Source organism: Natator depressus, chromosome 6 (assembly GCF_965152275.1).
Source record: "Natator depressus isolate rNatDep1 chromosome 6, rNatDep2.hap1, whole genome shotgun sequence".
In the NCBI taxonomy this organism is placed as follows: Eukaryota; Metazoa; Chordata; order Testudines; family Cheloniidae; genus Natator; species Natator depressus.
In genome coordinates, this window is record NC_134239.1 from 39,186,280 (window position 1) to 39,206,848 (window position 20,569).

Genomic DNA, 20,569 nt, shown 5'->3' on the forward strand with positions numbered 1-20,569 from the left:
GCTGGACTGAACGGGAGAACCGCAAACAGGTAATGTTCTTGGCCCACGGTGAAGCGTAGGAACCGCCGATGTGCTGGGTGGATGGCAATACGAAAGTACGCATCCTTCATGTCGAGGGCAGTGTACCAGTCCCCCGGATCCAGGGAAGGGATGATGGTGCCCAGAGAGACCATGCAGAACCGGGCCTTGACCAGGAACTTGTTGAGCCCACGCAGGTCTAGGATGGGGCGAAGCCCCCTTTGGCCTTGGGGATGAGGAAGTACCGGGAGTAGAACCCCTTCCCCCTTAGGCTGTGCAGCACCGCCTCTACTGCCCCCGCCTCTAACAGCAAGTGGACGTCCTTCTCTAGGAGATGCTCATGAGAGGGGTCCCTGAAGAGGGACAGGGAAGGGAATGGGGGCGGGGGGGAAGGGAGGCAAACTGCTGCGAGTACCCGTTCCACACCGTGCGTAAGACCCAACGGTCTGACGTAATGGTGGACCACTCACGGGAGAAATGGGACAGGAGGTTCAGGAAACAAAGGGACGGATCCGGTGACTGGTCTGGTACGCTGTCCTCGAGTGCACCTTCAAAAGCCTGGCTTAGTGCCTGGCTGGGGTTTGTGCTGGCCTTGGTTCTGGCCCAGCACATTATTGTTACTATTGTTGTTGCGCCATCACCTGTTATCCCTGCCTCACCTATGGTAAGGCTCATGCCTATGGCGAGGCTGGTACTGGCGTTGAGGGGGAGGCTGCGGCTTAAAGGGCTTCCTCTGTGTTGCCAGGGTGTGCATACCCAGCGACGTAAGCATAGCTTGTGAGTCCTTGAGGCTGTGCAGCCTTGTGTCCGTCTGGTCCAAGAAGAGCCCAGAACCTTCGAAGGGGAGGTCCTGGAGTTTATTCTGGACCTCAGGTGGCAGTGACTCCTGGAGCCACGCTGAGTGCCTCAGGACCACCCCTGACGCGATTGTTCTAGCGCCGCATCTGCTGAATCCAGTGAGGCCTGGAGAGAGGTCTTGGCTACTGCCTTGCCCTCGTCCACCACGGCCTTGAACTCCTGTTGGGAACCTCACGGGAGGTTGTCCTTAAACTTCCCCACCGCTGCCCAGGAGTTGAAACTGTGCCTGTTGAGGATGGCCTGCTGGTTCGCAATCCTCAACTGAAGGCCCCCAGATGAGTACACCTTTCTGCCAAAAAGGTCCAGGCGTTTCGCCTCCTTTGCCTTAGGGGCCGGGCCCTGCTGTCCATGGCACTCCCTTTCGTTTACTGCTGAGACCAGTAGGGAGCATGGACTCGGGTGGAACAGGAACTCAGAGCCCTTAGATGGGGCAAAGTATTTACGCTCCACTCCTTTGGCCGTTGGAGTGCTGGATGCCGGGGTCTGCCATATAGTCTTATAGTTGGACTGAATGGTCTTAATGAGTGGGAGCGCTATTCTGGATGGACCTTCGGAGCTCAAAATGTCCACCATGGGGTCCTCCTGCTCAACCGTCTCCTCGGCCTGCAATCCCAAGTTCTGGGCGACCTTGCACAGCAATTCCTGGTGGGCTCTATGGTCTATCGGTGGAGGGCCGGACACCTCTGTACCCGCTATAGCCTCATCCGGGGAAGACGAGGAGGTTAGCTGCTGCTCGACCCCCTTTGGTTGGTCCTCCTGCTCCCCTTCTTCCGTGGGAGGGGCCTCCGGCTCAGGCCGGGGTGGGAGTCCATGGGACAGCACCGGACTCGGTGCCAGTCTCTCCGGTCTATGCTGTGGGGACGCTGGAGGCCTGGATACTGTAGCCTCCAGCACCATCTGGTATTGGTGTGGGAACTGGGACCGCTGCACCGAGTAACTTGCCCTGGATGGGGCTCCTGATAGGCCCAGGGGGTCCAGAAGGGCCAACAGCCTGGAGGTTGGTAAAGGAGGTTGTGGTTGCCAGCCCACCTGAGGGTCCCTGCTGTCCGGGGCCTGGTGTGGGTAGCTATAGTGGCCGGAGTCGGCGCCGGAGTGCGGCGACGCTGATTGCAAAGGCCATGGCAGTGCCAAGAATCTGCGCCAGTGGGAGAACGAGCGGCTCCTGGCTGAGCAGGAGCGGTACCGGTGCTGGCGTTCCCTGGACCGGGACCGTCTGCAGGAGTCCTCTGGTGAGGGCCGTCTCAACTCCTCCCGGTGCCAGTCTCTGGGTGGTGCCAGAGAGCAGTGTGCCCTTTCCGGTGCTTCCTCACGCTGACCCACTGCCAGTGCCGCAACCTCCTTCTGGGCCACTGGCAACTGTGAGTCCGCGGAGTCGGAGCTTGATCAGGACCAACTCTGGAAGCGATGCCGGGACAGTGTCCTCGAGCAGCACACCTGCTTACCCCTCAATGGCACCCGAGGCATGGGTGCTGGAGGGCTCTCCTCGTACAGGAGGGGGCTCGCCACCGACAGCTTGATGAGGTCCTTTGCAGCCTCAAAGGTGCCAGGTGTAGAGGGCTGATCCGTTATGCCCTCGAGCCCATCGTCCACACTGAGCTCACTTAGGTCTGTGCTTGGTGGGGCTTGTGCTGCCGGGACTGCCGGTGTCAGCGCCGGTACCACGGCCTTCCTGCTCTTATCGGCGCTCGGGGCCTTGGGAGGCACCGGCCTCCTGTGCGGGAAATGACTATGCCTGTCTTTTGGCTGCGCCGGGGGCCATACCGGGGAGGACGAGTGGTGCCAGGGCCTAGCCTGGCACTCTGGGGCCGACAGTTTATGGTGCTTAGCCGGTGCCAGGTCTCTCGATAGCTCCGGGGCACTATGCACAGAGGAAGCCTGAGCCAGCATCGGGCGCTCCGGGCCCAGCGGCTGCAATGCAGCCTCCATCAACAGCTGCTTTAGACGAAAGTCTCTTTCTTTCCTTGTTCTTGGCTTAAACGCCTTGCAAATCCTACACCGTTCAGTTTGATGTCCATCCCCCAGGCAACATAGACACGATTTGGCATAGGTTTGCGGCACATGGTGCAAGCCTTGAAGCCATAGGCCTGCAGCATGCCCCGTGGCCCAGGGCGGGTGCTGGAAGCCTCCAAGCACCTAATGACTTAAGTGTCCACAACAGGTATGTTAATGAACTGATAACAGCTACTCTGAAGGCTAAGGGACCGCTCTTCTACAAGAGAGAGGGAGGTTGTTCCACACCGCGGACGGTAAGAAGGAACTGGAGGGGGTCGGGCCGGCAGGGGTATATGCGCGGCACAGTGGCACCACTCGGGGGGCCCCGCTGGGAGCCGCTAAGGGAAAAAGTTTCCAACACTCATGCACGCAGCACGCGCACACCGAATGTGGAATGGACGTGAACAAGCACTCGAAGAACAACACACTCAGAACAAGCATATAATGCAGTGATTTCATCCTGAGCATTGTTGTGTGGATTCTTCAGCTCTGTTGGTTCCTACACATAACAAGACAATTTTAATTTTAATCGAACACAAGTTCTTCAGCTTCATGGTGTAACTTCAGTTAAATCATCCCTTATTGTGTGCCTAACATAGTGAAGTGTTTTTGGACTTGGAAAGTGACATTTGCTTGAGTTCAAGGCTTTGTCAAATAGCTTGCTGAAGCTCTTTTTTATCATAAAAACAATGCCTCTTTGGCATAAACAGTTCTTTGGAGTAAATTAAAGTACATAAAATGGAGCATTGTATGGAAATTCCTGTGTATTGAGGAAAGAATATACTACATGTTATAGTAGTGTTTAGGACTTGGCTAGGTTTTATTTATTTATTTTTAAAGTCACAATTGTATAATGCTTCTCTGCAGTTCTTGTTTGCTAGTCATAGAGAATACAAATGTAAAGAAAGGTCAATGTTATAGTCTTGGAATCTGTTAAGATAAAGAGTTAGCAAATAAATTAGCGGGAAACATGAATGAGAAATATAAGTGTTTGTATCTTGTTTATATATTAGCTATATTGCTGTTGTCAGAGCAAGGGAAATTTTAGCTTTTTCAGTTGTCAGAGACAACCAAAAAGAAACCCCCAAAAACTCAATTTTCTAAATTTGGTCTTGATAAGAGAGATTTTTTCCTACCAACACTGGAACCATATAGCGTGAGAAACAGAATATTCTCCTTCTCTAGCTCCTACTGTAAATGAATAAATGGGAGGTAGTATGAATTTTAAAATAATATTCCCCTTGGGAGATCAATATGAGAAATCTTCTCCAATTAAAATGGAAGGTGATATATAATATGATGGACAGCCATATTATATTTATAGAAACCACTGGACTGAAAATATATTTGTGAACATTTCTGCAGTGGTAAGACAAATAGTCAGTGATTCAACACAGTCAATAGTGAACAGGATTTTATTTTAATTTAATAGTTGCATGGCCTAAACATTTTAAACAGCAATTTTGACAACTACTTTTCATTTTTAATACCTCTAAGGCCTGGTCTACACTACGAGTTTATGTCGGATCTAGCAGCATTAAATCCGAATTAACCCTGCACCCGTCCACACAACTAAGCCATTTTTTCGAATAAAGGGCTCTTAAAACCGATTTCTGTACTCCTCCCCAACGAGAGGATTAGTGCTGAAATCGACATCACCTTTTCGAATTAGGGTTAGTGTGGACGCAATTCAAAGGTATTGGCCTCCGGGAGCTATCCCACAGTGCACCATTGTGACCACTCTAGACAGCGCTCTGAACTCGGATGCACTGGCCAGGTGTACAGGAAAAGCCCCGGGAACATTTGAATCTCATTTCCTGTTTGGCCAGGCGAGCTCATCAGCACAGGTGACCATGCAGTCCCAGAATCGAAAAAGAGCTCCCGCACGGACCGAACGGGAGGTACTGGATCTGATCGCTGTATGGGGAGAGGAATCCGTGCTATCAGAACTACGTTCCAAAAGACGAAATGCCAAAACATTTCAAAAATTCTCAGAGGCCATGAGGGACAGAGTCTATATCAGGGACAACACAGTGCCGCATGAAACTTAAGGAGCTCAGACAAGTGTACCAGAAAACCAAAGAATCAAACGGATGCTCCGGGACAGAGCCCCAGACATGCCGCTTCTATGCTGAGCTGTATGCAATTCTAGGGGGGGCCGCCACCACTACCCCACCCCTGTCCGTGGACTCCGATAATGGGGTACTCTCCGCCATGGCTTAGGATTTTGCAGATGGGGAAGATGAGGAGGACGACGAGCTTGGGCAGAGCACACAGCACACCGTTCTCCCCGACAGCCAGGATCTTTTTATCACCCTGACTGAAATACCCTCCCAACTCAACAAAGCCAGAGAAGGGACCTCTGGTGAGTTTACCTTTTAAAATATAATACATGTTATAAAAGCAAGCATTTTTTAATGATTAAGTAGCTCTGAGGACTTGGGATGCATTCGTGGCCAGTACAGCTACTGGAAAGGTCTGTTAACATGTCTGGGGATGGAGCGGAAATCCTCCAGGGACATCTCCATGAAGCTCTCCTGGAAGTACTCTAAAAGCCTTTGCAGAAGGTTTCTGGGGAGAGCAGCCTTATTCCGTCCTCCGTGGTAGGACACTTTACCACGCCATGCTAGTAGCAAGTAATCTGGTATCATTGTATGACAAAGCCTGGCAGCATATGGTCCCGGTGTTTGCTGTCACTCAAGCATCATCCGTTCTTTATCTCTCTGTGTTATCCTCAGGAGAGTGATATCGTTCATGGTAACCTGGTTGAAATAGGGGAATTTGATTAAGGGGACATTCAGAGGTGCCCGTTCCTACTGGGCTGTTTGCCTGTGGCTGAAAAGAAATCCTCCCCACAGTTAGACACGCGGTGGGAGGGGGGGGGTCACTGGCGCTGAGCTGTTCACGTTTGGCTAGCAGGGATCTTCCCTGATACCAGCCAGGCGGTGGGGGGAGGGGAAAAGTGATCATCCCAGAAAATTGGATGGGGGGGAGGGGGTTAGTTTGGTTTCTGCTGCTGCACATTTACAGGAAAACTGCAGCAGTAAATGGCCCACTCAACGGGCTTTGCTTGGTATGGGAAAGGAGGGGGCTGCTGTTATGAAGGTTGCAGAAGCCGAAAGACTATGGCTTACCATGGCCGCCTGCAAGCCGAATTCTGTTGCCCGGCCCTGCGTGTGTGATCTCTAACACCAAAGCCGCAGGCACTCAATATAAGATGCAAAATGCGACCTTGTACCAAAATCAAATGTGCTATGTAATGTGAATAGTGTTGTTCACCGTGAAAGAGTATAGCCATTGTTCTGTAAAATGTATCTTTTAAAATACTTCACTTTCTCTTTTTCCTCCAGCAGCTGCAAATGTTTCAAGCCTCCCTCCTCCGTCCCAGAGGCTCTCTCAGATAAGGCGGTGAAAAAAACGCACGCGCGATGAAATGTTCTCTGAGCTCATGCAGTCGACCGGCACTGACAGAGCTGTGTGGAGAGACACAATAGCAGAGTACAGGACGGTGGCCGATGAACATGAGGAGAGGTGGTGGCAGGAAGATCAGAGGAGGCATGAGGAAACGCTGGGGCTACTGTGGGATCAAATGGACATGCTCCGGCGTCTGGTGGAGGTTCATGAACGGCAGCAGGATCACAGACTGCCGCTGCAGCCCCTGCCCTCCCACCTCCCCAAGTTCCATAGCCGCCTCACCCAGACGCCCAAGAACGCGGGGGGGGGTGGGGGGAGGCTCCGGGCACCCAACCACTCCACCCCAGTGGACAGCCCAAGCAACAGAAGGCTGGCATTCAACAAGTTTTGAAGTGGCCTTTTCCTTCCCTCCTACCCTCCTCCCACACCCCACCCGGGCTACCTTGTGAGTTATCTCCCTATTTTTATAATCAATTAATAAAGAATACATGTTTTTTAAATGATAGCGACTTTATTTCCTTTGCAAGCAAGCGGTGATCGAAGGCGGGAGGGTGGGTGGCTTACAGGGAATTAGAGTCAACCAAGGGGGCGGGTTTTCATCAAGGAGAAACAAACAGAAGTGTCACACTGTACCCTGGCCAGTCATGAAACTGGTTTTCAAAGCTTCCCTGATGCACACGGCTTCCTGCTGTGCTCTTCTAACTGCCTTGGTGTCTGGCTGCGTTTATTCAGCGGCCAGGCGATTTGCATCCACCTCTCACCCCGCCATAAAGTCTCCCCCTAACTCTCACAGAGATTGTGGTGCACACAGCAAGCAGCAATAACAATGGGAATATTGGTTTTGCTGTGGTCTGAGTGAGTCAGTAAACTGCGCCAGTGATCCTTTAAACGTCCAAATGCACACTCTACCACCATTCTGCACTTGCTCAGCCTATAGTTGAACAGCTCCTGACTACTGTCCAGGGTGCCTGTGTACGGCTTCATGAGCCAGGGCATTAAGGGGTAGGCTGGGTCCCCAAGGATAACTATAGGCATTTCAACACCCCAACAGTTATTTTCTGGACTGGGAAGTAAATCCCTTCCTGCAGCCGTTTAAACAGACCAGAGTTCCTGAAGACGTGAGTGTCATGAACCTTTCCCGGCCATGCCACGTTGATGTTGGTGAAACGTCCCTTGTGATCCACCAGTGCTTGCAGCACCATTGAAAAGTACCCCTTGCGGTTTATGTACTGGCTGCCCTCGTGATCCGGTCCCAAGATAGGGATATGTGTTCCGTCTATAGCCCCACCACAGTTAGGGAATCCCATTGCAGCAAAGCCATCTAGTATGACCTGCACATTTCCCAGAGTCACTACCTTTGATAGCAGCAGCTCAATGATTGCGTTGGCTACTTGCATCACAGCAACCCCCACAGTAGATTTGCTCACTCCAAATTGATTCCCGACTGACTGGTAGCTGTCTGGCGTTGCAAGCTTTCACAGGGCTATTGCCACTCGCTTGTGAACTGTGAGGGCTGCTCTCAGCTTGGTATTCTTGTGCTTCAGGGCAGAGGAAAGCAAGTCACAAAGTTCCATGAAAGTGCCCTTACGCATGCAAAAGTTTCGGAGCCACTGGGAATCATCCCAGACCAGCAACACTATGCGATCCCACCAGTCTGTGCTTGTTTCCCGGGCCCAGAATCAGCATTCCATGGCATGAGCCTGCCCCATTAACACCACGATCTCCAAATTGCGGGGGAACGCGGTTTTAGAGAAAAGTGTGTTCATGTCCTTATCTCCACGCTGCCGTCGCCTCCTCGCCCGGTTTTTCAGGTGCTGGTTCTGCATACACTGCATGATAATGTGCGAGGTGTTTACAATAGTCATAACTGCTGTGGTGAGCTGAACGGGCTCCATGCTTGCTGTGCGATGGCGTCTGCTCCTGCTCGGGCAATCTAGGGAAAAGGGCGCGAAATGATTGTTTGCCGTTGCTCTGGCGGAGGGAGGGGCGACTGACAACATGGCTTACAGGGTTGGCTTACAGGGAATTAAAATCAACAAAGGGGGTGGCTTTGCAAGAAACAGAATGGCCCCCTCAAGGACAGAACTCAAAACTGGGTTTAGCAGGCCGTTGATTTCACAGAGGGAGGAGAAAATGAATACAGAACAAATCTGGTCTATTTCTTGTTTTGATCTACTTCATCTATCTTTATACATCTTGCTGGAAGCAGACTGTGCTGTACGACCTCTAGCCATTGTCATCTCCTGGGTGCTCGGCGGAAGACGGTGCAGTATGACTGCTGATCGTCTTCTGCTGGCTGTAGATTAAAAGACCGTGCACTGCCGGTAGGACTGAATCGCCATGAGACGAAACTTAAAAGGGAAATGACCTGGCTGAGTCACTCCCATGTTTGCCCAGGCACCCCTGACCTCATCGAGGTCAGTTAAAAGAGCACCCTGGACTACGTCGACGACGGCTACCAGTCATACTGCACTGTCTGCTGCCAAAAGGCAATAAACTGCTGCTGTGTAGCAATGCAGTACCACGTCTGCCAGCACCCAGGAGACATACGGTGACGGTTAGCTGAGCAGGCTCCATGCTTGCCATGGTATAGCGTCTGCACAGGTAACTCAAGAAAAAAGGCGCAAAATGATTGTCTGCTGTTGCTTTCACGGAGGGAGGGAGGGAAGGGGGGCCTAACGATATGTACCCAGAACCACCCACAACAATGTTTTAGCCCCATCAGGCACTGGAATTTCTACCCAGAATTCAAATGGGTGGCGGAGACTGCGGGAACTGTGGGATAGCTACCCACAGTGCAACGCTCCGGAAGTCGACGGTTGCCTTGGTACTGTGGACACACTCCGCCGACTTAGAGCATTTGTGTGGGGACACACACTATTGACTGTATAAAGACGCTTCCTACAAAACCGACTTCTATAAATTCGACCTAATTTTGTAGTGTAGACAAGGCCTAAGTGTGGACACATGAAAAATTTCTCTGGCCTTCCAGAAATTTTAGCTAGAAATTTGTTAGTGACTCTTCTGCCTCAGTCCAATCCTGCTGCCACTGAGGTCCAGTGTCAAAAGTCCCACTGATTCTAATGTGAACAAGACTTGGTGTAAAGAGAATAGATTTGTTGTGCTTTCATAATGAGACTTTTCTAATTATATGTTAATGATGGGAGAGTCTACAGATGTAGAAACAAATAACGACTGTAGCTTTATTTATTTTGTTTTCTAATCATTAAGGGTAACAACATTTAATCCTCTTATTACATGATTCCTTCCCAATAATTAGTTTGATCCTCGTGATTGCGTACACTCTTGACTGACATGGGGTCAAATCCTGAACTTCTAAAATAGTAAATAACCGTGTGTCTACATGGATCCACTGTTGTAATTAAAAGAAGAAAAAAGGGACAATAGGAGTAATTATATGAAAGCGACCCTCCTTTACCAAAGGTTGTGGTTTACCAAATCATTATAAACACTGATTTTTTTTATATTACTGTGTCGGGTGGAGACTTCCGGCAAGTTCTTTCATTTTAACTTGAAGTCCTGCCCTGCTGTGTCAAAAACCACTCTGCCATATCCATTGTAACAAAAAATAACCCTTCTTTTCTTATCATATAATGCCCCTGAGCAGGTAGCTCATATTTATTTGTTATTCAAACTATTAAACCAATATTATTTTTTATGTGAGTATTCAGCTTCTGAGCTACCCAGTTACTTGTAGTGTAATAAGTCACATGACTGAAAGAGATTCCATTTCAGCTCAAAATTGGGTTTCTGTTCATTTTCATCTATGCATCATTGAAATTTGCTTTCCATGGACACGCGTGCCAGAACAAGTAGATTGCACAAATATATGAGTAAAATGATGCATGAACATAGACAAAATTAATACATTTTACAATTCTAACATATGTTTATAGATTTTATTTATTTATTTACTAGCATTCATCTAGACCTACCCATAGCATATGCTTAATGATTCATGAAGGACAGACTGAAGCATAGTCAGAATATTTTTAAGTGGTTAATGGAAATTTTTCTGTCTGAGAATCATGGAGGAAGAATAATACACTAAAATCTCTCTAAAGAAAGGAAGAAGAGAAGAAATAAGCAAAGATGTAGAGAAGTAAGTAAAAATTGAATGAGGATATTGATATACTAGGGTATCACAGCAATGTCATGGAATTATGATAATCAGTGGGACATGGTAATACCAGGGTACAAAATATATAGAAATGACAGAGTAGGTCACACAGGTTGGGGAGTGGCTCTATATGTGAAAGAAAGCACAGAGTGAAATATAGTAAAAATCTTAAATGGATCAAACAGTACCTTAGAATCTCTACAGCTAGAAATTCCATGTTAAATAAGAGTACAGCAGGAGAAATATACCACCAAACACCTTATCGGGATGTTGAAGGTGATTCATAGAATCATAGACTTTAAGATGATTATACTCAGGTGATTAGAGAGCTTGAAAAACAGAAAACCCAATAATAATGGGGGATTTCAACTATCCCCATATTGACTGGGAACATGTCACCTCAGGAGGGGATGCAGAGATAACATTGTCTAGACACCATTAATGACTGCTTCTTGGAGAAGCTAGTTCTCGAACCCACAAGGGAAGAAGCAATTCTTTTATTTAGACCGAAGTGCTGCACAGGATCTGGTCCAAGAAGTGAATAGAGCTGAACCTCTCAGGGTAACAGCGACTATAATGTAATTAAATTTAACATCCTTTTGGGGGTGTGGGGGTACCAAAGAAACCCACCACAGTACGATTTATCTTCAAAAAGGGGGAAAACACAAAAATGACGGGACCAATTAAGCAGAAATTAAAAGTAAGTCACAAGGGTGAAATGCCTGCAAACAACACAGAAACTTTCAAACTAAACATATATCTCAAATAAAAAAAACAAACAGTAAGAGTACCAAAAAACATCACCATGGCTAAATAACAGAGTAAAAGAGGTAGTTAGAGATAAAAAGACATCCTTTAAAAATTGAAAGTCAAATCCTATTGAGGAAAATAAAAAGGAACAAACTCTGTCAAGTCAAGCATAAAAGTATAATTAGGCAGGCCAAAAAAGAATCTGAAGACAACTAAGACACAAAAATGAACAGCAATTTTTTAAAAGTACATCAGAATGAAGACTGCCAAACAACTGGTGGGACCACTGGATGATTAAGGTGCTAAAGGAGCATTCAAGGAACACAAGGCCATTGAGGAGAAGCTAAGTTAATTCTTTGCATCAGTCTTCACTGCAGAGGATGTGAGGAAGATCCCCACACCGGAGCCATTCTTTTTAGATGACCAATATGAAGAACTGTCCCAGATTGAGGTGTCAATACAGGATTGAGGTGTCAAATTGTCCCACATTGAGGTGTGAATACAGGCACCCTGGTCGGGGCGCTGGGTCGGGGCCACACCACGCAGCTTGGCCCTTCCTCGGCTGGGGCGTTGGGTTGGGGCTGCACCACACAGCTCGGCCCCTCTCTGGCCGGGGGGCTGGGTCTGGGCTGCACCACAAAGGTCCCGGAAGCCGTGGGATAAGCCCGCTCTGCCTCCTATGAGCTCCAATGGGAGCTGCAGGAGCGGTGCCTGCGGATGGGGCAGCGTGCAGAGATGCCTAGCCGTGCCTCTGTGTAGGAGCCAGAGAAGGGACATGCCACTGCTTCCGGGAGTCGCTTGAGGTAAGCGCCGCTCAAAGCCTGCATCTCCTGAGCCTCTCCCCATACCCCAACCCTCTGCCCTAGCCCTGATCCCCCTCCCGCTCTCCAAACCCCTCGATCCCAGCCTGGAGCACCCTCCTACACTCCAAACTCCTCATCCCCAGCCCCACCCCAGAGCCCGCACCCCAGCCCCAATTTTGTGAGCATTCATGGCCCATCATGCAATTTCTATTCCCCAATGTGGCCCTCGGGCGAAAAAGTTTGCCCTGGGATATAGTATACTTGGTCCCACATCAAAGGCTCAGAAGCAAAGTAAGCAGTCATGGGATCAGAGGGAAGGTCCTCTTATGGATAAGTAACTGATTAAAAGATAGGAAAACAGGGTAGGAATAAATAGTTAATTTTAAATGTGAAGAGAGGTAAATGCGGGGAGGAGGAGTTCCTCAAGGATCTGTATTAGGAGCAGTGCTGTTCAACATAGCCATAAATTATCTGGAAAAAGAGGTAAATAGTGAGGTGGTAAAGTTTGCAGACAATACAAAATTACTAAAGATAGTTAAGTCCAAAGCAGACCACAAAGAGTTGCAAATGGATCTCAAAAAACTGGGTGACTGGGCAACAGAATGGCAGATGAAATTTAATGTTGATGAATGCAAAATAATGCACACTGGAAAACATAATCCCAACTATACATACAAAATGATCGAATCTAAATTAGCTGTTACCACTCAACAAAGATTTTGGAATCATTGTGGATAATTCTCTGAAAATGTGGACTCAGTGTGCAGCAGCAGTCAAAAAAGCAACAGAATGCTCAGAACCATTAGGAAAGGGATAGATAATAAGACAGAAAACATCTCAGCCACTATATAAATCTCTGCTACACCCACACTTGAATACTATGTGCAATTCTGGTCACCTCATCTCCAAAAAACATATTAGAATTGGAAAAAGTACAGAGAACAAAAATGATTAGAGGTACAGCTTCCGTACAAGGAGAGATTAAAAAGACAGACTGTTCGGCTTGGAAAAGAGACGACGCGGGGGTGGGGGGGGGAGAAATACAATAGAGGTCTATAAACTAATGACTGGGATGGAAAAAGTGAATAAGGAGGTGTTATTTATCCACTTCACGTAACACAAGGAAAAGGGGTCACCCAATGAAATTAATAGTCAGCAGGTTTAAAAGAAACATAAGGAAGCATTTCTTCACACAAAGCACAGTCAATGTGTGGAACTTGTTGCCAGGGGATGTTGTGCAGACCAAAACTAGAATGGGGTTTAAAAAAGAATTAGGTAAGTTCATGGAGGACAGGTCCATCAGTGGCTATCAGTCAAGATGGTCAGGGATGCAACCCCATGCATTGGGTCTCCCTACACTTCCGACTGCCAGAAGCTGGGACTGGACAACAGGAGATGGATCACTCGCTAATTGCCCTTCTCTGTTTTTTCCCTCTGAAGCATCTGGAATCGGCCACTGCCAGAAAACAGGATACCAGGCTCGATGGACCATTGGTCTGACTCTCTATGGCCATTCTAATGTTCTAATAAGCAGGAAAGCATGATCAATTATAAGATACATTCCATGGAAGTGAAAAGAAATAATTTGATTCATCTATTCAGAATGTTTCCGTAATACCAGCCAAATCTATGCACACAATGAATTTGAATGGGTACCATTTAGCAGGTACACAAATCATCTAATATCTCAAAAGAGTACCACTGTGAATACTGGCACTATGGCTTGTTTTATCCTCAATGTGTTTGTTCTGTTGCCCAACCAGCAAGTCAAACAAGTTTTAGTATATCATCGCAAACTTGTACTAACCCACATGATGCTGTATCTGAACTATTCTATGTTCAACTTAATAAAGCAAAACTTGAGACAGAAACAGTGTAATCAGTATCAAGGAACAATTCATATGCAGACAAATCTTTGATGATGAAAATTCACCACATTGGGTGACAGTGATATTAAAAAGAAAAGCTACACACAAAAGCTTTAATAAAGATCATGCAGTAGACAACATATTATCAAAGCTTAAAGACCAAATAAATATATGACTTTCATCCCTAAGCCTACCCGCCTTTGTCAATCTACCTATCATTGTCAATGATAATGAAGATCATATTTAAAGAACAAATGTAAGATGGAAAAGACAAAGAGGGGAACTAAAAAGAATAAAAAACAAACGAAGATCCCCATTTTCTATGCATGTTTTTGTAGATTTAATTTTAAAAATAAAAGCTATTTGCATTTTATTGCCATAAAACCACTGATTCTGTAGATTAGAAACTTTGCAATACTTGATTTAAATTAGGAAAAAAGTTTGTATTTTAAGATTTGAACATTTATCCAGCTAGCATTGTGAAAGAAAGAGGAACACATAAATGATGCTGTACACATTCAGCCAACCTCATTAACAGACTGATTCGGTGCCCACTGAAATCAATGGGAGTCTTTCCATATGGTCATTGGATTGGGCATATGCACTGCTGCAAACTCAAATTTTTATATTGAATCTTGTGATATTTCCTGTGTTTCTAAAAAACTCAGCACCAAGACTTATGTAATTAAGTAAGACTCCCTAAAAAAAAAAAAAGAGAGAGAGAGAATAAGTTTCTAACCCTCATGGTTGCAAAGAGAGCTTGAAAATGTGACCCTAAAACAGCACATTTCAAATCTCAAATGCCAGAAGGCGAATCAACCCCAATTTAAAATTTTAAAATCTCATGATTTTTAAACCAACCTCTTGATTTTTGGGGGACTGACTTGAGATTTTCGAACACTTGGGGTTGGCAATATTACATGTATTCATCATAATGTAGACCAGGGATCGGCAACCTTTGGCATGCGGCCCGCTAGGGTAAGCCTCCTGGAGGCCCAGGCCAGTTTGTTTACTTGCCACGTCCACAGGTTCGGCCGATCGCAGCTCCCACTGGCTGCGGTTCGCATTCCCAGGCCAAATGGAGGCTGCAGGAAGCGGCGGCCAGCACATCCCTCCACCCGCGCCGCTTTCCGCAGCCCCCAGTGGCCTGAGACGGTGAACTGCAGCCAGTGGGAGCCGCGATCGGCCGAACCTGCAGACGCAGCAAGTAAACAAACCAGCCCGGCCAGCCAGGGGGCTTACCCTGGTGGGCCGCATGCCAAGTTGCCGATCCCTGATGTAGACTGTCTTTCTGTAGGTTAGTTTTATCACCTCTCACCAAGAATCCCCACACTCCTTATTTTAGCCTCTAGATTCTACAGTAATAATAAAATAATAATACTCACGTGGATAATCTTTTGGATGTGTCTTCTCTGACCAGTTTCCATAAAAAGTTAGCCTATATTTAGCAGTTCCACAGGCACAACAGTCTAAGATTGGTTTATCAGTCACCCCCTCAAAGGTCGAGTCTAAAAAGCAGCAGTAGAAGCAGTTATTGAAAATGTTCGGTTGCAATTCAATAGACGACAGCAAAACTCCAATTATAAATAGGAGTAACTCAGCATAACTCCTAGTATTTTATTCTTCTGAGTTACAATTAGCTATGGGCCAAAACTGGAACCTTGATATTTCAAAGTGGGGTTAATGATTTGGCTTCATATCCCTGGATCTGAACCTGCCACTATGGTTTTGGTTCCACTTCAGGTCCAAAAACTGGGCAGTTTTTCTGGTTTTTATTTCTATTTGGATCAAAATTTCCTAAGAACAGCTGCTCTCTGATTTAGCCTTAAAATCTAAATCTAATCTAAAATCCAAATCTAAATATAATCCAGACCTGAAGCCAAACACGATGTCATCAGCCTAACTCTAGTTAAAATACAGCTCTGTTTTCTTTCGTGAATTAATAAGAAGCCAACAGTAACAAATTGTCCTATCTGTCAGCCCTTAAAAGAGATTAAGGAGGATCAGACTGTATTTGGCTCTTGTGTGAGTGAACACGGGAAGGGAGAGTACTGGACGCCTTGTACAGGAAGCGGAGTATAAAAGCAGACCTTTCAATCTCCTGAGCACAAAGACTTCTCCAAGATAGTGCTGCTAGTCTCTCCAAAGGAGTGGAAGAAGTAGGAAGGAGCTAGAGCCAAGAAACTGCACCTTCTGAAAGCAGCATATGCTGGTCTCTCTGAAAGCATGGCCAGTGACCACATACCCTCCCCTTTCCCCAGGAGTCCTAGGAGGCATTGTGTCTGCTTTTGGTCTCATGCCTTCTCTGCTGGGCTGTGCAGCTCCACACTTTTCCCTAGCACTCAATGCAGCTCTGTGCCTTCAGGTCACAACTGAATATGATCAAAGCACAAAACTCACTTACAGGCCTAATATGCCTTTTCCTATCTAAAGCTCCATCTAGATTTGGAAGATGGGTTGTGTTTAAAAATGTGTTAGCTGAAATGTTTTAACTAACATATTTTGAACACGTGTGTAGACAAGGTTTAACACCTTTAAAAATATGTTAGCTGGTCATGATCAACCTGAGATTCCCATTTACATGGTTGACCATGACCAGCTCACATGTTTTAAATATGACTTGCCCTGTCTACACTAGTGTTTAAAAACATGTTAGTTAAAATGTTTAGCTAATACATTTTAAACACAACCTATTTTCCTACTATACACATGATACAAATTTACTTCCTATTCCCAACTTCATGTCCTTGCTTTTCTACTGTTCTCTCTCTTCTCAGGACCATGAACAGCTGTCTCAGTTTCATTTATTTTGCTTGCTTGCAGTGGTCTTATTCAACATACTCACCACTCGTAATGTGAAAGGTTATTTTTAATGACTATAATGTGCATTCTTGAATGTATGAAAGAGAACAACATAATGGCACATGAGAATCTTGGGTAGCATCAAGGATGTCACATTTATTAAATCCAGTTAAGCATCTTATTAGCACACATTCGGTTTCTTAAAAATGAAGCACATTATAGTCAGGGGCAGATTAAACTAATCCAGGGTCTTAACTTCAAGCCCAAAAATCAAATGGTCATCTCCTTAGCTTCTCCTAAACTAGACACAGCCGAAGTGATTTCCAAACTGGTGGGGAGAAGGGGATAGAGGCGGTATCATCTTACAACAATTATCTCTGCATTTCTGCACAAAGAAATTATCATTCCTTTCCAGGAAATCCGACTAACGAGCCCCCTCTTCGAGTTTGAATCTCCTCAAATTAAACCTCTGTTTAAAGGCAGCTTGACATAAAGTCTCAAAACGTTTAGAAATGAATCCTATATAGCAGGAGAAAGAGAGGAAGGCAATACTACTTGCCAAGCAAACTGAGTTTAGGGGCCTGATTTCTTTCGCCTAGTTCTATGTACTTGTTAAGCACTGATCTTGGGATTTTCAAAAGCACCTGATGGATTTAGGCGCACAAATGCCCTTGACTTTCAAGTCCCTTAGCTGCTTTTGAAAATCTTCCCGCAAGAGAGTCTGCATTGTCATGAAGACTGTCCTTGCCCTGAGGAATTAACATGAAGACAAACATAAAACAAGACAATAGGATAACTAAAGGAATGGAATTACCTAAGGCATTGTCTCTTTATAAATTCCACTGCTCTAGAGAGGAATAATCACTTCACGTTGAAACATAGAGATAATCATTGACAATTCCACCTCTATCTCCACCTCCCTATCATCTTGGAAACACCTGCACTATGCAGCATTCAGGGAATGATAAGGAGGGCTTGGCCCTTATTTATAAACACAGAGATTAACACCTAACTAAAAGAAGGTTGAGGGGAGATATGATTGCTCTCTATAAATATATCAGAGGGATAAATACCGGAGAGGGAGAGGAATTATTTAAACTCAATACCAACGTGGACACAAGAACAAATGGATAATAAACTGGCCACCAGGAAGTTTAGACTTGAAATTAGACAAAGGTTTCTAACCATCAGAGGAGTGAAGTTTTGGAAAAGCCTTCCAAGGGAAGCAGTGGGGGCAAAAGATCTATCTGGCTTTAAGATTAAACTCGATAAGTTTATGGAGGAGATGGTATGATGGGACAACATGGTTTTGGTAATTAAATATTCATGGTAAATAGGCCCAATGACCTGTGATGGGATATTAGATGGGGTGGGATCTGAGTTACCCAGGAAAGAATTTTCTGTAGTATCTGGCTGGTGAATCTTGCCGATATGCTCAGGGTTTAGCTGATCGCTATATTTGGGGTCGGGAAGGAATTTTCCTCCAGGGCAGATTGGAAGAGGCGCTGGAGGTTTTTCGCCTTCCTCTGTAGCATGGGGCACGGGTCACTTGCTGGAGGATTCTCTGCTCCTTGAAGTCTTTAAACCACGATTTGAGGACTTCAATAGCTCAGACATAGGTGAGAGGTTTTTCGCAGGAGTGGGTGGGTGAAATTCTGTGGCCTGCGTTGTGCAGGCAGTCAGACTAGATGATCATAATGGTCCCTTCTGACCTTAGTATCTATGAATCTATTTGCATAAGTGAATGCAATTTAATGTGAAGTGTGGAAGTCATTGCCTGGTGATTGGGAGGGTGTGCCCTACCTAAGCCCTACCTATAGGTCCACATGGAAGAAGTACAAGGGTGGAAGTGGGGAAAGGATATTAAAATAGTAAGAAGGATCACGTAGATGGTGAGAAAACATCATCAGACAGCAGATACCAAATCTATACCAGGACAGAGTTGTGCAGAACATCAAAGTTGAGGTGTAGCAGCTTAAACTAGATACAGAGGACAAGAAGCAGCCGATGGAATATTTCAAAGAGGGCCAAGGGAGGACCTAGCTCATCTTACCTTGCTCACATAGTTTCTTGGTAAGAGACCCCTCGTCTTGAAAATAAATAATTCGCTTCTGCACGATACTGGCTCTGTTGAAGAGAGAAATACAGGTACAATGAAACATATCTGTTCCTTAAAAGGAAGAAGAGAATGAACTTTGAAGAACTGAATGGACAGTCTAGGACATTCTTAGAATGTTTTGTAAAAACTGCTACATTACAAAGTATCTGTCTCTAGAAGTCTGTCTACAGTCAGGTATACCTCAAAGTCTGTATACAGTCAGGTAGCCAACTCTTTTTTCCCCCCATGAGAACCATGTTTTAAGAACTGTGTTATATCCAAACTATTTCCTCTGTGGTGAGTAATATTTGCTATCTAAACTAGTCCTCTCCCCCCCATATATACACACCTACAGCGCTATAGAAAGAGATACAGATGGAGAGATGCATATTTTTATTTCAAGTTGCATTTGATTATCATTACATATGGCAGAAACTTGAAATAATTTTGATGCCTGAAGAAAAGGTGATCAGTCATATTGTACGGAGTCAGCCTTTTTGAAGTGTATGATATTCAACTGTCAGAAATTCAGAAAAATAACACCACTAAAAACAAGCAGCTGTTTATAAGAAATCACTTGGCGTTCTGAGAAGATAAATGTTTCTGATACATGGCAGCAACTTAATGCAGATATAATATGCTATTATCACACAGAACTATCATACTAAATTCCTCTAAAGGGCAACACCAGCTCTTTGTCTCTTGTGAGTTTGCTGCATTAGCAGGGGACATGTGGTCAGAGGGCAAAGCTTGCCTTGACCCTCAGAGCTCAGGCCACTGGGGAGCTATGTATGTTTTTAGATGACAGCATACAAGTTTAGAGGGTTTTCTCTCATTTATTTTTTTTTTTTCCATGTGGTTTCATCTTGACTTCCTCCTCTGTTACATAAATCTTCAAATAAATACAGGCAGAAGGTGCAAATATTATAAGCATTACTAGTAATAATTTTTATTTCCAGATAATTTTAAATCCTATCATTGAGCAGTTCTGAACAAGTATATTGAAATATGGGCAACTCCCTTTCTTTAAAAACAGGATGCTAAACAGTTGCCATCTGACTGTGACATGTTGCTAAAGTACTCTGTACAAGTTATAATTGGATTTCTTTTCTTTTTAGCCCACATAATTATGTGAATTTAAATTCACAAAAGCCCTGTGTCCTTTCCAAAGTAAAAACTTACAGGCTTCAGTCAAAATAAAGGAAATTTGAGAAACCATTCCTCAGTTTGGGATTACTTTGTATTTCCTTTGTTTACCCATAAGAAAACATCACCCACTTCCAGACCTATTATTACCAGCATGTTGGCATAATTTATTAACACTTCTGCTCTTACCAAAGTATAAAGCAAAGAAAAATGGTTAACAAGAATTAATTGTCACGTCAGATGAAGGCCATATTAGTTAAAAGTGCATGGGCCTGAGTCTACTATCACCTCCGTTTTACATTTACTTCACTGACTTCCACGGATTTATTCTTGATTTACCAAATGAGACGTGAATCTGGCTGCATATGGTTAAAGCTGCTGTTAATGTAAGAGATGTGAACTTGTGCTGACAAACGTCCTACCCCAGACACATCACCAGAAAAGAATGCAATTGATTGTGCTTCCTTCGCCAGAATGCAAGAGTGCTGGAGAGTGGCAATATACAAAGGAAACACTTCATTTCACACTAAAAATGCCCACGAGAACAGCTGATGTTCATAGACCGGGAGAGGCTTCAGAAAGCTAGAGCTCGCCCTAAATGTTAACGGGGTTGGCAACATGTACAAGCACTGGTGGGAAGGGCCAATCTAGGAAAACCAACCAAGAAAGGTAAAAAAAA

General features: G+C 45.4%; 1 protein-coding gene across 1 annotated transcript in view; it reads right to left on the bottom strand.

The window, feature by feature from the left end:
- The window catches only part of SPON1 (spondin 1), a 317,066-nt gene that overhangs the window by 219,583 nt on the left and 76,914 nt on the right, over positions 1-20,569 (bottom strand). The window contains exons 4-5 of the mRNA XM_074955096.1: positions 18,700-18,773; positions 15,230-15,352 (exon numbers count right to left, since the gene is read on the bottom strand). Of these exons, the coding sequence (XP_074811197.1) occupies positions 15,230-15,352; positions 18,700-18,773 (197 nt within the window). The remainder of the gene's footprint in view (positions 1-15,229; positions 15,353-18,699; positions 18,774-20,569) is intronic.